General features: G+C 31.7%; 1 protein-coding gene across 1 annotated transcript in view; it reads left to right on the forward strand.

The window, feature by feature from the left end:
- The first annotated feature begins 5,076 nt into the window (after positions 1 to 5,076).
- Positions 5,077 to 17,855, forward strand: part of LOC145330520 (uncharacterized) — a 36,412-nt gene continuing 23,633 nt past the window's right edge. Inside the window, exons 1-2 of the mRNA XM_080175148.1 lie at positions 5,077 to 5,217; positions 14,137 to 14,228. Coding sequence (XP_080031274.1) covers positions 14,138 to 14,228 — 91 coding nt within the window. The 5' untranslated portion in view covers positions 5,077 to 5,217; position 14,137. The remainder of the gene's footprint in view (positions 5,218 to 14,136; positions 14,229 to 17,855) is intronic.

Genomic DNA, 17,855 nt, shown 5'->3' on the forward strand with positions numbered 1-17,855 from the left:
ATTAATATTGACCTATTCCTTTATGCCTGATTAATATTTACCTATTCCTTTATTCCTGAATAATACTTTACCATTATCCCTGATTAATATTGACCTATTCTTTTATGCCTGAATAATACTTTACCTATTCCTTTATTCCTGATTAATTTGGTCTATTCCTTTATGCCTGATTAGTATTGACCTATTCCTTTATTCCTGAATAATACTTTACCTATTCCTTTATCCCTGATTAATATTGACCTATTCCATTATGCCTGAATAATACTTTACCTATTCCTTTATTCCTGATTAATATTGACCTACTCCTTTATTTTTGAATAATATTTTACCTATTCCTTTATCCCTGATTATTTTTTACCTATTCCTTTATCCCTTAATAATGTTGACCTATTCCTTTATCCCTGATTAATATTGACCTATTCCTTTATCCCTGATTAATATTGACCTATTCCTTTATTCCTGAATAATACTTTACCTATTCCTTTATCCCTGATTATATTGACCTTTTCCTTTATGCCTCATTAATATTGACCTATTCCTTTATTCCTGAATAATTCTTTACCTATTCCATTATCCCTGATTAATATTGACATATTCCTTTATCCCTGAATAATACTTTACCTATTCCTTTATGCCTGATTAATATTGACCTATTCCTTTATTCCGGAATAATACTTTACCTATTCCTTTATCCCTGATTATTATTGACCTATTCCTTTATTCCTGAATAATACTTTACCTATCCCTTTATCCCTGATTATATTAACCTATTCCTTTATGCCTGATTAATATTGACCTATTCCTTTATTCCTGAATAATACTTTACCTATTCCATTATCACTGATTAATATTGACAAATTTTTTTATGCCTGAATAATACTTTACCTATTCCTTTATCTCTGATTAACATTGACCTATTTCTTTTTTCCTGAATAATGCGTTAACTATTCCTTTATTCCTGATTATTATTGACCTATTCCTTTATCCCTGATTATTATTGACCTATTCCTTTATTCCTGAATAATACTTTACCTATTCCTTTATCCCTGAATAATATTGACCTATTCCTTTATTCCTGAATAATACTTTACCTATCCCTTTATCCCTGATTAATATTGACTTATTCCTGTATCCCCGATTATATTGACCTATTCCTTTATGCCTGATTAATATTGACCTATTCCTTTATTCCTGAATAATACTTTACCAATTCCATTATCACTGACATATTCCTTTATCCCTGATTGATATTTGCCTATTCCTTTATGCCTGAATAATACTCTACCTATTCCTTTATCCCTGATTAATATTGACCCATTCATTTATGCCTGAATAATATTTTACCTATTCCTTTATCTCTGATTAACATTGACCTATTTCTTTTTTCCTGAATAATGCTTTACCTATTCCTTTATTCCTGATTATTATTGACCTATTCCTTTATCCCTGATTATTATTGACTTATTACTTTATCCCTGATTATTATTGACCTATCTCTTCATCCCTGATTAACATTATCTATTTCTTTATCTCTAATTAATATTGACCTATTCCTTTATCCCTGATTATTATCAACTTTTTTCTTTAGCCCTGATTAATATTGATCTATTCCTTTATCCCTGATTAATATTGACCTATTCCTTTATTCCTGAATAATACTTTACCTATTCCTTTATCCCTGATTATTATTGACCTATTCCCTTATTCCTGAATAATACTTTACCTATTCCTTTATCCCTGATTAATATTGACCTATTCCTTTATTCCTGAATAATACTTTACCTATCCCTTTATCCCTGATTAATATTGACTTATTCCTTTATCCCTGATAATATTGACCTATTCCTTTATGCCTGATTAATATTGACCTATCCCTTTATCCCTGATTAATATTGATTTATTTCTTTATTCCTGATTATATTGACCTATTCCTTTATGCCTGATTAATATTGACCTATTCCTTTATTCCTGAATAATACTTTACCTATTCCATTATCCCTGATTAATATTGACATATTCCTTTATCCCTGATTAATATTTGCCTATTCCTTTATGTCTGAATAATACTCTACCTATTCCTTTATCCCTGATAGATATTGACATATTCCTTTATTCCTGAATAATACTTTACCTATTCCTTTATCCCTGATTAATATTGACCTATTCCTTTATGCCTGAATAATACTTTACCTATTCCTTTATCTCTGATTAACATTGACCTATTTCTTTTTTCCTGAATAATGCTTTACCTATTTCTTTATTCCTGATTATTATTGACCTATTCCTTTATCCCTGATTAATATTTACCTATTCCCTTATCCCAAATTAATATTGACCTATTTCTTTATCCCTGATTATATTGACCTATTTCTTAATCCCTGATTATATTGACCTATCTCTTCATCCCTGATTAACATTATCTATTTCTTTATCTCTAATTAATATTGACCTATTCCTTTATCCCTGATTATTATCAACTTTTTTCTTTAGCCCTGATTAATATTGATCTATTCCTTTATCCCTGATTAATATTGACCTATACCTTTATCCCTGATTATATTGACCTATTCCTTTATTCCTGATTAATATTGAACTATTCCTTTATCCCTGATTAATATTGACCTGTTCCTTTATGCCTGAATAATACTTTACCTATTTCTTTAACAATAATATTGACCTATTCCTTTATCCCTGAAATATATTAACATATTGCTTTATCCCTTATTTATATTGTCCTATTCCGTTAATCATGATTAATTTTGACCTATTCCTTTGTTCCTGATTGTATTGTCCTATATCTTTAACCCTGATAAATAATGACCTACTCCTTTATTCCTGAATATTATGGACCTATTTCTTTATGCCTGAATTATACTTTACCTATTTATTTATCCCTGATTAATTTTGACTTATTTCTTTATATCTTATATATATATTGACCTATTCCTTTATCCATGATTAATTTGTCCTATTCCTTTATCCCTTATTATATTGACCTTTTTCTTAGCGGTCGGACTGCTTTTAAGCCGCTTTTTTCACAACTAATTTTCTCAGTTCTTATGAAAGATAGTAGGCTGAAACTTCTTTTCAAGATTCCCAATAATATGGAGCTTTTTAGCAGCTTTTCATAAAGCATAAAGACATAAAGGTTTTATGACTTTAGGTTTTGCATTTTCTTTCTCTTTCTTTAATATGGTAACAGTAATCTGCTTTATAACTAACTTTGTCCGTTTGGCTATTTCATAATAGTGTACGCATAAATTTTTGATAAAATCTATGTAAGAAAGAAAAAAAAGATTAAAAAGTAGAAAATTATCATAATCAATAATAGAATCTGTTTCACGAAATTATTCTATTTTTAACACTTTTACAAACAATGCATTTTATAATTACGCTTTGTTAGGAGTATCCAAGAATAATTTAATTAATAATTGATCCAGCGATGCTTCTGTAAATGTCTTGCATGTTTGTAGATATGTCCTACGGTAATTTCCTCTTATATATGCGCATGTTGGAAACAGCGTATAATGTTCAATACAAATTACTTCATACATTACAAATGACTAATGATAGGCCAGTATGCTTTGTAATGGACCAATGGTAAATTGTATACTGGCCTATCATTGATCATTTGTATGGTATGACTTCATTTTTAATTGGACTCTATACACTGTATACTGTATACGCATGTTGCTACTAGTCATTATGTTTTATAATGGCTATAATGCGAAATGTCTGTCTGTCTTTTTGTACGTCTCACTGAAAGTGAGGGGCAAATGTGAATATATTGGCTGAAATTTATGTGAAGATTCTCAACAACAATGGGGCACTCTGTATATTTTCTTTGTCCGTCGGTCTGTCGGTCATGACCATAAAGGCCGAAAAATATTTCATGCTAAATTTTCGTAATTTTTAAGGGTAATTAATTGCTCTAAAACTCCTTTGTCCGTTTGTCCCCCCGCAATATTGCTTCGCTACTTATTGGTGTTTTCATCCTTGTTAGTATTAAAAGTGGTATATATTGCTAACATATTAACGACATAATTTTGTAAAGTCTATTTTCATTATTTCAATAACATTAGGCAAGTAATAACTTTAAATATAAACATGAAAGCTACTCTTAAAATGACACGATAATTATTGTTTTATGTTGATACAATAACAACACAGAGGCTAGAGAGCTAGACTTACATCTGGACCAATATTTAAATGTATTTGGCCATTATTGTCCTTGTTAACGCTAAGATCTGGAAAGTCTAGTAATTACTGAACATAAACAATAGAATCATAAAATTTGCTTTTCTATAAATAAATTTTGTTCTTTAATTAGATGATTAGATTTTAGATTTTATTTTCGCAATTTTTTATCAATAAAAACACTTTTTTTTTATAAATAAAAAATGATATGCTCAAACAAAAAGCAAAATTTAAGTGAGAGATTATTTTTTTCTAGGTGCGATTTCTCTTAAAAAGGTAGAAGTTGCGTCATCCAAAACAGCTATAAACCTTCCCTGAAAGGATTTACTGTAAAGGAGGTCAATAAGATCAATGGCAACACACATAGACATGAAAACATCGAACACAGTGAAAGTGTCTGACTGATTATGACGTAACAAAAAAAATTAGCCAATGAGAGGCCACTATAAATTTTACCATTGGTCAATAAAGGCCTCTCATTGGCTAATTTTTTTTGTTACGTCATAATCAGTCAGACACTTTTACTGTGTTCGAAAACATCCTGTTATTTTTGTTTTCAAAGATAGAAGTTTGTTGGTTATAAAGTAATAATTTTGATCATGGTCTCATGGTTATTGGGGTATACATATATACCATAAAGATTCACATAGACCAAGAAAATTCTTTCCACTCTCATATATTTTCATCCCTAATTTATTAGCCCCCCTCCCCCATCCCCCTTGTCGAAAAAAAATAAATACGCTGAAGGTCCCCTCCAAAATTGCTCTGTGTCTCTCCTTTTTTACGCACCACATACATACACACACACACTCACGCTTATTTTTCTCATTTTTTGCGAGAGGCTATGAACGGAGAAGATAATATTTTCATCAGTTAATATTCTAATTCGACTCAGAGAGCACACTCAAATCTGAAAGACTTTTTTCAGTGATTTGTTTATAAATTTTACATTTGAAAGCATAGAATTATATTTTGTCAAATGTAAATCAACATAGAAAAGGAGTTTAAGAAAATATCCAGGTACTTTTAAACAATTTTAAAATTATTGAAACGTGTAAAAATCAAGTGCTTGTTCCTTTTTCTACTTTTGGAAAAGTTTTAATTATATTGAATTTCAAAAACATTCAGTATTTTGAATTCAAAGACAGATGTTTTCCCTAAAAATCGTTCCTTTGATTTAACAAAGACCTTTGATACCAACACAAATCATTTTATATTCTAATAGACTCATTCAATTTTAAAGATACGAATCAAATATTTTTGTTGATTTTTTTCGATGTAAGATGGGAAATTGATACTGTTGCCTGGGGAAATTTATTTTGGATTTTTATTTATTTAAAAAATGTTTATTATTTGTACATTTTCACTCAGTAAAATTTCAAATTACACTTAGAAAAGTAAAACGTGAATTTGAACATAAACAAAATTACTAAAAATATGTAAACATAAAATTTTGTATTCAATTTATTTTTAAAATAGGAGGGGGTTTGGTCTGTGCTCGATAGGCGCCTTTAAGGAAAACACCGAATAAAATTTAAAATGTACAATTATTTGTAATATGATACATAGGTCTGTCCTGTAATGTACATTATGTACGTTATATGTACACTAGTAACAATTATTCAAATTACATCATTATTTTTATTTTTATACATCTAAAAATAATAGGTTGGAATACGTGATATGTTATAATAATAACACTTTATTTTTACCTTTGCCATTAAGTTTCTGAAGAGATGGGATAATGGACGATAAATTGATAATAAAACATAATAACATACTTTTAGATCCTACGAAGCTCTTCTAACTCTAATTTACCTAACCCAACCAGAAATGAACATCAAAAGACGTGTTTTTTTTCTCACAAATGTTTGTTTGTAGTCCGCCTTTTATTTATTTCATTTAACATGGAATCCAAAACTTATGTCCTTGTTTGACCTCCGTGTATGTTTAAATAGTTTTTCTTGGTATTAAATAACATCATTTTTCCAGTTTTATGGTGGTGAGGCAGCTTTTATTCTAGCTTTTCTACTGATTTCCACATATCTTAGGTGTTTATGATACGATTTTACAAAACTATTGTGGGTATATGTGTTAATGATGTGTGTGCCTGTGTGTAGTGACGAGCCCTGGGTATTTGTGTTTTATTAATGCCGAGCCCTGTGTTAAAGATGTGGTGTGTGTGTGTAGTGCCGAGCCCTGGGTTTATGTGTTAATTATGTGGTGTGTGTAGTGCCGAGCCCTGTATTAAAGATGTGGTGTGTGTTTAGTGCCGAGATTTGTGTTAAAGATGTGGCGTGTGTATGTAGTGCCGAGCCCTGGATATATGTGTTAATGATGTGTGGTGTGTGTAGTAGTGTAAAAGTGAAAACATGTAATAAATATAAAAACAAGGATATTTACTCAATAACATCTGAATACAGGTGACTGGGTGCTCACCACAAAGTACTTTGTAAACCCTGATACCCCCCTCCCCAACCAATTTTTTAAAAATTATTTCTAAATAGGGGGGGGGGGTACTTTTTCGTTTGTTAGTTTATTACTTTAGGTCAATTTATGTAAGGTTAAATTGGAAACTTTGTAGCCCCACAGGGTTTCCATAAAAGGGTGTTATCAATGCTCTACCTGCATTTTGTGTGAAAGGACCGGTTACTCTGTAGTGTATTTATGTGTTTTTTGTGTTATTATAGGTCAACGTAAAATCCCCCCTAAAATTGGCCCCTGCTAGCTTGAACCAACCAATCAAGCTTTGAAAATAGTAATTATATTTTTATGCCAGTGAACTTTATTCTCAATATCCCCTTTTAACTAATCAAGTAATTCCAAAAAGGAATATATTTTTTTATTAGAAAAAAATTTAATTTTTATATTCTAGCAGCTAGCTTTTTCAGAGATATTAAATAACAGAAACACAGTATTAATAAATAATACTTTATTTTTATTTTTCCACGTGTATTTAGTAATATTCATTATCTTTATTGACTATGAATAAGTAATAATACTGTTATTTTATTACTTATTATTAAGTTCATAATTAGAAAGTAATCCATCTATGCATTCCTTTTTCGTTTTTTTCTGGCAAAGAAATATTTCATTTGAGGGAGAGAAGTTGAATATTTTCGGGTATTGAAATTATTTGGTTTAAGCAGGCAGTGTTCAAACTTTTCAACAAATAATGTTAATCTTAGAAAGAGTAATTTTGTGTCAACATTGAAAGTTTAATATGTTGATAAAAGGCCATAAGTTGCTTTTTATTTTTTTTCACAGGGCGGAGGGGACATTGGCTATAAAATACACTGGTACTCAAAGTTTTATAGCAACGTTATCTTATTTGAGGACACAAAAACTTTGGGTACTTATTAAATCTTAATAGGTTGGTTATTCTTAACCCTTTAAATCCCCGTTTCCCCCTGAAGGCCCTCTAATGTAATTAACCTTTAGCAAAAATTATTTTAAGTCGCCTTGCTTCGTAAACAAACTTTTTATTAGACTATTTAAATTAACTGAGATGTTTTATCTTCCATGGTCAAAATTAATTATTTAAAACGAAACTAAATTTTTAGTAGTAAAACTTTAGATGGTGTATGTCCGTCTGTCTTTCCGGCTGTGTCTTCTAAATAATCGGGGGCTTTTTAAGAATATTTTTATCCACATAAAATGATAAAAATTGAAGAGTAAAAAATCTTCTATTCAGTTAGTTTTTGTAAAATTACGAGGAAGGGTGGCTATTCAAACAAACAATTTTGTCCTTAAGTTTATATTGCGTGTGTGTGTGTGTGTGTGTTTGGGAAGGGGTGTGTGTGTGTGTGTGTGTGTGTGTTTGGGAAGGTGTGTGTGTGCGTAAGTGTTTGTTATCAGAGTAATAATGTATAAACTGGTCATGTTCTAAAAGTTCTTTTGTGATTTGATTTTTATGACCGCTAATTAAGTTCATAATCTTATGATTATAAAGCAATTAATTAAACTCTTAAATGTACTATATTTCTTTCAAATAGATAATTTTCTGTTTTATTTTATTTAAGTTAGAAGGTGGCGCTTTTTCTTAGGCGGGTGGAGATACCCTCCGTTAAAAAAAAATATAAAACTTTCCCTGGACCTATAAGAAGCCTTACTGCAAAGGATAACCATATCAGTTTAATGGCTTGCAAAATCTTTCGCTACATTTACACAGACATCCTGTTAAGTTTATATTGGGAAAAAATGATTACGTTGAAACTTTTGCTTTAATATTTCTCTAATTAAACTCCGTGTTAAAATCGCATAAATTAAGTGAAATGTTTAGTTATATAAAATTTTAGTGCATTTGTTTATGTATCTTAGAATAGAGAAAAAAAATATATATTTACTTCTAATTCATGTGTGCTTCTTTTAACATGGAAATTTTATAGAGATCTTAAGGGATAAGACAATGTACGATAAATTGATATTCATCCCCAATAATAGAATAAATACCACTTCGTAGATTAAAATTTTAGTTGAAAAGTTTGGATTCTTCTATTTTGGAACCAACCCATAAAATTTTTATAAAAATACCCAAAGTTTTTAAGCCAATGAATAAGATTTATTTGGGTACTAGTATAATGGTATATTGTCCCATCCGTTATTGGTATTTTGAAATCATGGCTGCTGTAAAAGTTGCTATTGTTAAGATGGTTCTTTGATACAAAAGAACCCCTATGAACAACAGGCAGTATGAGGGTTCTAAGTTTCATAGAACATGCTTTGCGTATTTAAAAGTGGTGAAATAATAAGAAAGGTGGAATACTATGGCCCAAAATAGGTCCTAAATTAAAAAAAAACATGTATAGTTTGGATTTGAAGACAAAGGTCGCGCAATTAAAGGATTGGTTGTATCTAAAATATAAAATACTACTGAATTCTAAATATAATTGTGGAATTTCAGTCCTGGTTCTGTTTTTGAATAGGGTTTAAAAGAGATAAGATAATGGCCGATAAATTGATATACATCCACAATGATAACATACAAAATACCCCTTTAGATTATATTTAGTGGTTGAAACATTTGGACACTCAACTTAATGAACCAGCCAATCACAACACAATAAAAGTACCCAAAGTTGGTGAATCAACGAATAGGAAAATTAAAAATAAAACTTTGGGGACTAGTGTAATAAACAGCCCAATGTCCCCCTCCCTCCCTCCCTGGATTTTGAACGTACTACGATGCAACCAAAAATACTTTTATCTATATTTTTACTCGATAAGTTTTCATAGCAAAAGTTAGTAAAAATAAAAACAATACAGTTTATGGCATATTCCTTTTATCTGACTAAGGACAACATAAACATTCATCTTTGCAATTTTTCAACAAAAAATCATTTTCAAGCCAACCCTTTAATTGCATGACCCTTGTCTTGAAGTCCTAACTATGCATTTCTTTAGATTAAAATTTATTGGTTGAAAAGTAAGGACAATACTATCAATACTAGCAATCAATTAAAATTAAATGAAAGTACCCAAGCTTTTGAAGTAAAATTGGGTACCAGTGTAATTTACAAACCTTTTTCCCTCCCTCCCTAACCTAAACTGAAAGACATTTTAATTTGGGACGGGGGATGGCTACCGGATTCATGGAAGCCTCAATGGATGAATTTTTTATTATGTATTTTTAGTACACATATACAAGGTATTAATATCCATATAGCAACAAATCGCTAGTTCAGTGTTGGTCTTGAAACTTGATATAGGTGTGAAACAAAGTCAAATGGTCTTTTTTAAAAGCGAAGCTTTTCTATAATTAGGGTCGGTCCGTACGTCCGTCCGTCCGAGATAGATAGCTTTTATTCGTTAATTTAGGCATGTTAGAATTGTCCTATCGATTTCAAACTTTGCATGATGATTCCTGTAGTAGTTAGGTACGATTTAGAAAGCGTAGCAACTCTATAATCATTACCAGAATGTCCGTACGTCCATTTTATGTGATCTAATTATTCGTTTGATCTGATTTTCGGTCTATTAATTCCTGGGACAACAAAGAACAATAGTATAAGCGAAGCAACTCTATAATCAAGTCCGAAAAATGTAAGTATGTCCATAAACATTATCCTGTATCAAGCAGTTTTTCAACAAATTTACTTACAATTTTTCTTCGACTGTTTCGATACTTTTATATTCTGATTATTCAGTTCAGACACTATACAAGTGTCAATGTCCGTTTGCCCTACCGTTTCAGTGCTTCGCTTTTATGGATGTTGTCATCCTTGTTTTTTTTATAAATCCCTTTCTTTTAATTTTCCTTTTTTTTGAAGATTTCTAATTTGTATATGTTAGTTCTTACCTACCAACAATTCATGACTTGTAAATTATGCCTTGCTGCTAAAAAATATCCCTATACCTAAGTAACAGGATGTGTTTCTGTCTTTAAATCTTGCCAACCAACGATATGGTTCTTATTTACAATGAAGTTTTTTTTATCGGTCCTGTAAAGGTTTATGGCTATTTTAATGTGGGTTACCTCCACCCTTCCAAGAGAAATCGCCCTGAAAATAATACTCCCCCCCCCTCCAAAAAAAATAAAACTTTTCTTTTTAAACTTCTATTCAAAATGAAAGGACTTTTACACAGGGGCTTAGCCACAAGTGGTATAAATAGACATAGTTTATTGCGAATAGTATTTTATTTATTTATACAAAACTATTAATGAAGAAGTGTTTTTGATTTTTAATTATAAATGTAAAGCTAATATATAAATAGAAGTGCGACAAACATAAAACTAAGATTAGGTTAGTTAAATTAACCTGTACTATTGCCCTTCGGTGCGCAATAAATTTACGAGCGGAGATACCCCTTAAAAAAGACCTTTACTTTTTATTTGTTTATTACGAAAACAGAATTATTATAAAATCCAGGTAGGTAGGGGACATTGGACTGTTTATTAAACTGCTCCCCATAGTTTTACAATAACGTTTTATTATTAGTTGGCTTAAAAGATTTGGGGTCTTATGGAATTTTGATTGATTGGTTAATTAAGTTAATTTTTAAAACGTTTGAATCAGCAATTGTGATTTACAAAATTTTTAATTCGCCATTTGGGGATGTAAATTAATTTAACGACTATTGTCTTATCACTTTAGATACCTAAATAAAATAAGTTACCTTCTACACTTATGGATGTAATTATTCTTGTGGAAGACCATGAATCCAGAATCTACAAGTTATTGGTTTGGTTATTTGGTATTTATATTAACAAGGATGAGCAAGTTCGAATACATAAAAAAAATATTATGTCAACCTTTTTTCTTTTCAACACTTTTTTGTGTGATTAGTCAGGTAGAAAAGAGCAGTTTAAAATAATTATATTTGCAATTTAGTTAAAATTTAGTTAAAGATGTATTTTACCATCAACAAAAATTAAGTTTGATCATTCGATGAAGCAGCTTATAGTGCATAGAAAAAGTGACGTCATACAGATGATCAATGATAGACCAGTATACATTTTACCATAGTTCAATACTGGCGTATCATTGGTAATATGTATTGTATGACGTCATTTTTTATTAATCACTATAAGCTGCTTCAATTATGATGTATAAAAATGTAACATCATTCTACTCTGTAATTTGCAGAGTAGCTTAGTTTCCTTAATAAGGTCAAATGAGACATCTTTATTTGTCAACATATATGTTTGTCAGGGAGGTAGGGAGGCGACATTGGACTGTAAAATTTCACTGGTACCAATAGTTTTATAAATAACTCCAATTTGTTAGCTTAAAAACTTTGGTTAATCTTAATGAATTTTGATTGGTTGATTCCAAACTAAAAGTGCACAAACTTTTCAAACAATTATTCTAATCTTCAAAAGGGGTAATTTTGTATATCAAATTTGGGGATGTATATCAATTTATGCACCATTGTCTTATCCCTAAATACCCTTGGAGACATTCTAATTTGTCAACGTCTATATTTGTGTGTAAATTGTGTATGATAACCTGTCAGAAGGAATATTTCTTTTTCCAGTTGGCTTTCCAAACTAATTAATATCCGCTGGATTAGAACCGGTTTTTGGCCATACTGAAAAAATCATGTATAGCATCGCATTAAAGACAATTTTCTACGAATATTTAAATGAAAAGGCAAAAAAAATTATACCAATTTTGTTAGTTTTTACTGAATTTTTAAAATAAAAACTGAAATATTTTTTGGATGTTCTATAAATGGTTATAAAAAACGAAGAAAATAAGCCATTAATCATTAAATTCTGATAACTATAAGTGGGGTAAAATTTGCTTTCAAAAAAGTTCTCATAAAAAAAACACACTGTATATGTGTACGTTCAGCATTTGTTTCTTAGAATCATAAATCTGGATATCTAATTTCATTTTATCTCCCTATTATTTCCTTTTAAAACATATGTATATAAGATATTTCCACTTCCAAGAATAAGTCAAAATTCAAAATAAACAAGGATAACAACTTCCATAAGTAGCAAATACTGAAATACAGAGCAAATATTCAGTTGTCATAAAAAAAGAGAGGAATATGAAAAGGACATAAGAATAAAAAACAAGCAATCTACCTGAAATAGCAGTGGAGAAACTAATTTTTTTTTTAAATGACGGGTAAAACCCACATTTTGATTGTAAAACGACAAAAATTACCTGATTTTAACATTTGAACCATGGGGAAATCTTTTAGGATTTTGAAAGGTTGGGGGGGAGGGGTAATATTGCCCCCAAAGCTTTGGGTGGTGACTATGGTTACTCGGGAGTAAAATATTTTTTTTTTAAATCTTGGACGACTCTGACACCTGGCTCTACTTCTACATTTATCTATGTTATTCCTTTTTCGCAAAATTGCGAGAAGAAAAAGATTTGGTCAATTTAAGTTTGGCTGAGTCTGCTGCTCTACGAATATAAATAAATATATTTCCAAAAATAACTCACAATCTCATGGATGCAGGGAATAGCAGTATTTTTTTAAATACTGAGCTATTGTGCCTGCAAATGTATTTTAAATATAATCCTTATAATAAAGTAAAAGGATCAATGTCTGTAAGTCTGTACCGAAGGATCTCAAACTTATATGGTTTTCATTTACAGGGAAGCTTCTCATATGTCTTGGGAAGGTTTATATCTATTTTGGGCGAGGATGTCAACACTCTTCTAAGAGAAACCGACCCTGTAAAAAAGTAACCCCCCAAATTTTTTTTAGTTTTTTAGTTTTTAAATTGGGTTTTCTAAATCAAATTATTTTTTCTACAATTGAAAAATTTATGGTTTTTTCTTTCTTACTCAAATCTTTTAGTATCCAGTACTTAAGTTCGTAAGCATACAAGGCTTCAACAATGGACAACAAGTCAATCTTCCCCTAAATTATTGCTTGTAAAATAATTCTGCATCTACCAGCTTGGATATATTGGCCGTAATAAAAATGTAAAGCTTAATTTGAACGCTATTATCCTTTTCTCCCTGACAAATACAATATACATCTATTGAATGTAAAACCAAATATTTTGTTTAAATCTTTATTTACATTTTAATGATGTAATTGACAAAATAAGATTTAAAGAACTGAAAAGAATTATCCCAAGCATTTCCAAGAAAATATAAATAATAAAAAAAAGCGAAGCTTTAAAGTAAGACTGTAAGACCAACGAATATTAACACTTAAAGAGTGTAAGGACTTAATAAGCAGAACATTTTTTTTGTCAAATGCATAAATAACGGAAAATGTTTAGGAAAACCGTACTTACACTTTATAGACTTTATTATTGAAATACTTCACTTGTAATATTGTACCTTGTTGTCCCAGGAAATCCGGATGAATAAGATAATTCTATTAAAACAGTTTTTAATAATCAACACGTATTAAATTATTTTACTACTTATTTTTTGTATTGTAGAGTTGCTATGATTTCTAAATCGTACCTAACTGTTACAGAAATCCCCATTCTATACACTAACAATCAATTAATTTTAGAATGCGTCGTCACAGCGCAGAAACGATTGGAATGTCCGCCTTACAAACTAAGAAAAAGCTGATCAGACAAAAAGCAACAGAACACTATCAAGGTAAAGGAGTTATCATAATAATGTTAAGGAAGAAGGATGTCTGCCTGTTAGTCTGTCTGTTTGTCTGTCTGTTTGTCTGTCTGTTTGTCTGTCTGTTTGTCTGTCTGTTTGTCTGTCTGTTTGTCTGTCTGTTTGTCTGTCTGTTTGTCTGTCTGTTTGTCTGTCTGTTTGTCTGTCTGTTTGTCTGTCTGTTTGTCTGTCTGTTTGTCTGTCTGTTTGTCTGTCTGTTTGTCTGTCTGTTTGTCTGTCTGTTTGTCTGTCTGTTTGTCTGTCTGTTTGTCTGTCTGTTTGTCTGTCTGTTTGTCTGTCTGTTTGTCTGTCTGTTTGTCTGTCTGTTTGTCTGTCTGTTTGTCTGTCTGTTTGTCTGTCTGTTTGTCTGTCTGTTTGTCTGTCTGTTAGTCTGTCTGTTTGTCTGTCTGTTTGTCTGGGCACCATCCCAGTTGAGGAGTGAGATTCTACCCCATACGAAAAAATAAACCCCCCCCCCCCGCCATCTGTCAAAATAAACCCCCCCCCCCCCCGGCATCATTTGATTTTGTACCCCATCTTAAATTTTGGTCCCTGTAATTTTCAATGTTTAAAACAAAGCTTGGTGGTAATAAACTATGAGTTATAGGGGTAAAATATTACATATGGGGTAAGTACATATATAAAATATGGGGAACAAAAATCACACATGGAGGTCCAAAAATTAATATGGGGTCATTTTTTCATGATGGGGTAGCTTCAAGTGCTTATATCTGGAGAACCGTAAGAGATAGAGGCCTAGTTGCTTGACTGTGGTAACTCAGATTTACATAAGAAAGCCATTTATGCACATGGGGTGTCAAAATTTGAGATGGGGTATTTTTTTCATGATGGGGTGTCAAAATTTGATATGGGGTATTTTTTTCATGATGGGGTAGGTTTGAGTGCTTATATCTGGTGAACCGTAAGAGATAGAGGCCTAGTTGCTTGACTGTGGTAACTCAGATTTAAATAAGGAAGCTATTTATGCACATGGGGAACCAAAATATGATATGGGGTATTTTTTTCATGATGGGGGTAGTTTCAAGTGCTTATATCTGGAGAACCGTAAGAGATAGAGGCCTAGTTGCTTGACTGTGGTAACACAGATTTACATAAGGAAGCCATCTATGCACATGGGGGACCAAAATATGATATGGGGTATTTTTTTCATGATGGGGGTAGTTTCAAGTGCTTATATCTGGAGAACTGTAAGAGATAGAGGCCTAGTTGCTTGACTGTGGTAACTCAGATTTACATAAGGAAGCCATTTATGCACATGGGGGACCAAAATATGATATGGGGTATTTTTTTCATGATGGGGGTAGTTTCAAGTGCTTATATCTGGAGAACCGTAAGAGATAGAGGCCTAGTTGCTTGACTGTGGTAACTCAGATTTACATGAGGAAGCCATTTATGCACATGGGTGACCAAAATTTGATATTGGGTATTTTTTTCATGATGGGGGTACTTACAAGTGCTTATATCTGGAGAACCATAAGAGATAGAGGCCTAGTTGCTTGACTGTGGTAACTCAGATTAAAGTAAGGAAGCCATTTATGCACATGGGGGTACATAAATTAGTATGGGGGTCATTTTTCTATGATGGTGGGTAAAAATTGAATATAGGGGCCAATTTTTTATGATGGGGTTGGGGGTTGAAATTAGGTTAGGTTAGGTGAAGTTAGGTTAGGTTAGGTTAATATGCGTTAGGTTAGGTTAAGATGGGTTAGGTTAGGTTAAAATGGGTTAGGTTAGGTTAAGTTTGTTAGGTTAGGTTAAGATGGGTTAGGTTAGATTAAAATGGGTTAGATTAGGTTTAGTTGGTTCATGTTAGTTTAAAATTGGTTAGGTTAGGTTAGGTTAAGTTAGGTTAGTTTAAGATTGAGTAGCCCTGCAGAGTTAGGGTCTCCTGCACAGGTTAGGTAATATTGAGGAGCCCTGCAAGATTGGGCCCCCAGGGGGGCCTAACCTTGCAGGGCTCCTCAATATTACCTAACCTAACTTAACCTAATTCCCTCTCCACCATAACAAATGGCCCCTATATTCAATTTTTACCCACCATCATGAAAAAAAAACCCCATCAAATTTTGGTACCCTATGTTCATGAAGGGATTAGGAAATATTGAGTAGCCTTGCAGAGTTAGTAGATATAAGCACTTGAAACTACACCCATCATGAAAAAATACCCCATATCAAATTTTGGTCCCCCATGTACATAAATGGCTTCCTTATGTAAATCTGAGTTACCACAGTCAAGCAACTAGGCCTCTATCTCTTACGGTTCTCCAGATATAAGCACTTGAAATTACCCCCATCATGAAAAAAATACCCCATATCATATGAAGATGGGGATAAATTAACATGATGGGGACAAAATCATAAGATGGGGTAAAAATTTCATGATGCCGGGGGGGGGGGGGGGGGTTAATTTGATAGATGGCGGTGGGGGGGTTTATTTTTTCAGATGGGGTAGAATCTCACTCCTCAACTGGGAACTTGCCGTTTGTCTGTCTGTTTGTCTGTTTGTCTGTCTGCTTGTCTGTCTGTTTGTCTGTCTGTTTGTCTGTCTGTCTGTCTGTCTGTCTGTCTGTCTGTCTGTCTGTCTGTCTGTCTGTCTGTCTGTCTGTCTGTCTGTCTGTTTGTCTGTCTGTCTGTCTGTCTGTCTGTTTGTCTGTCTGTCTGTCTGTCTGTCTTTCTGTTTGTCTGTCTGTTTGTCTGTCTGTTTGTCTGTCTGTTTGTTTGTCTGTCTGTTATAACTTTTCTACCTCTAGTTTTGTTTGATTACATTTAATTTAATGTTTCTGATTCCCTACTATTTACATAATCGTTCTTGGTCCAAATCAAGGTCAGACCAGACCTACAATAATTAGATAATATAATAAAATTTTATGCTTTCACCTAAACATTAATTTTATCACCGAACCATAACCCACCCCATCCTTACTTCAAATTATAAAATTCTTATTTCTAGCCCATATGGAGGGGCTTAAAACATGCGGGGTACTGACCCTGTCTTGAACCTAATAACCTTTATATAAACCCTACCTACCAAATATAAATAAGAAAAATAGTGTTTTTTCCAAAAAGTTGGTTTGTAGTCCAAATTGAAAATGAGGGAAACAGCCTAACATTTCCTTCCTTCAGTATTGCATTATGATTCTAGCAGCAAAGCTACTCTTAAAGTCATATTAATGCTTGACAAAGCTACTATTAAGGGCATATTAGTGTTTAATTAGAATATTATATTCATTACTATTTTGTCGCAAATATGTTTCAGTTTGAAAAAAGAAAATCTAAAAAAGTATCACGTAAAGCTTTTAGCCTTTAAATTTGATTTAGCAGAAAGAAATACTTAATGTAACCTAAACGTTCTTGTTATATTTAAATGTAAAATTATAAATCTATATTTATCAATATAGTGTTTCGTTAATTTTTTTGTTTAAATAGTAAAAACGTTTGTGTACAAAATAAACTAAAATAAATTGTGACTCAAATGCTACTGTAAAGTCAAACTGTTATTAATTACCAGATTATGAAAGTAATACTAATATGAAAGTATCAGGATGTCTCTATTTGTTTGACTGTGTGTTTGGACTCGCTTAACGCTGAACCGTTATG

Source organism: Acartia tonsa, chromosome 10 (assembly GCF_053477335.1).
Source record: "Acartia tonsa isolate MP-2025a chromosome 10, ASM5347733v1, whole genome shotgun sequence".
Taxonomy (NCBI): domain Eukaryota; kingdom Metazoa; phylum Arthropoda; class Copepoda; order Calanoida; family Acartiidae; genus Acartia; species Acartia tonsa.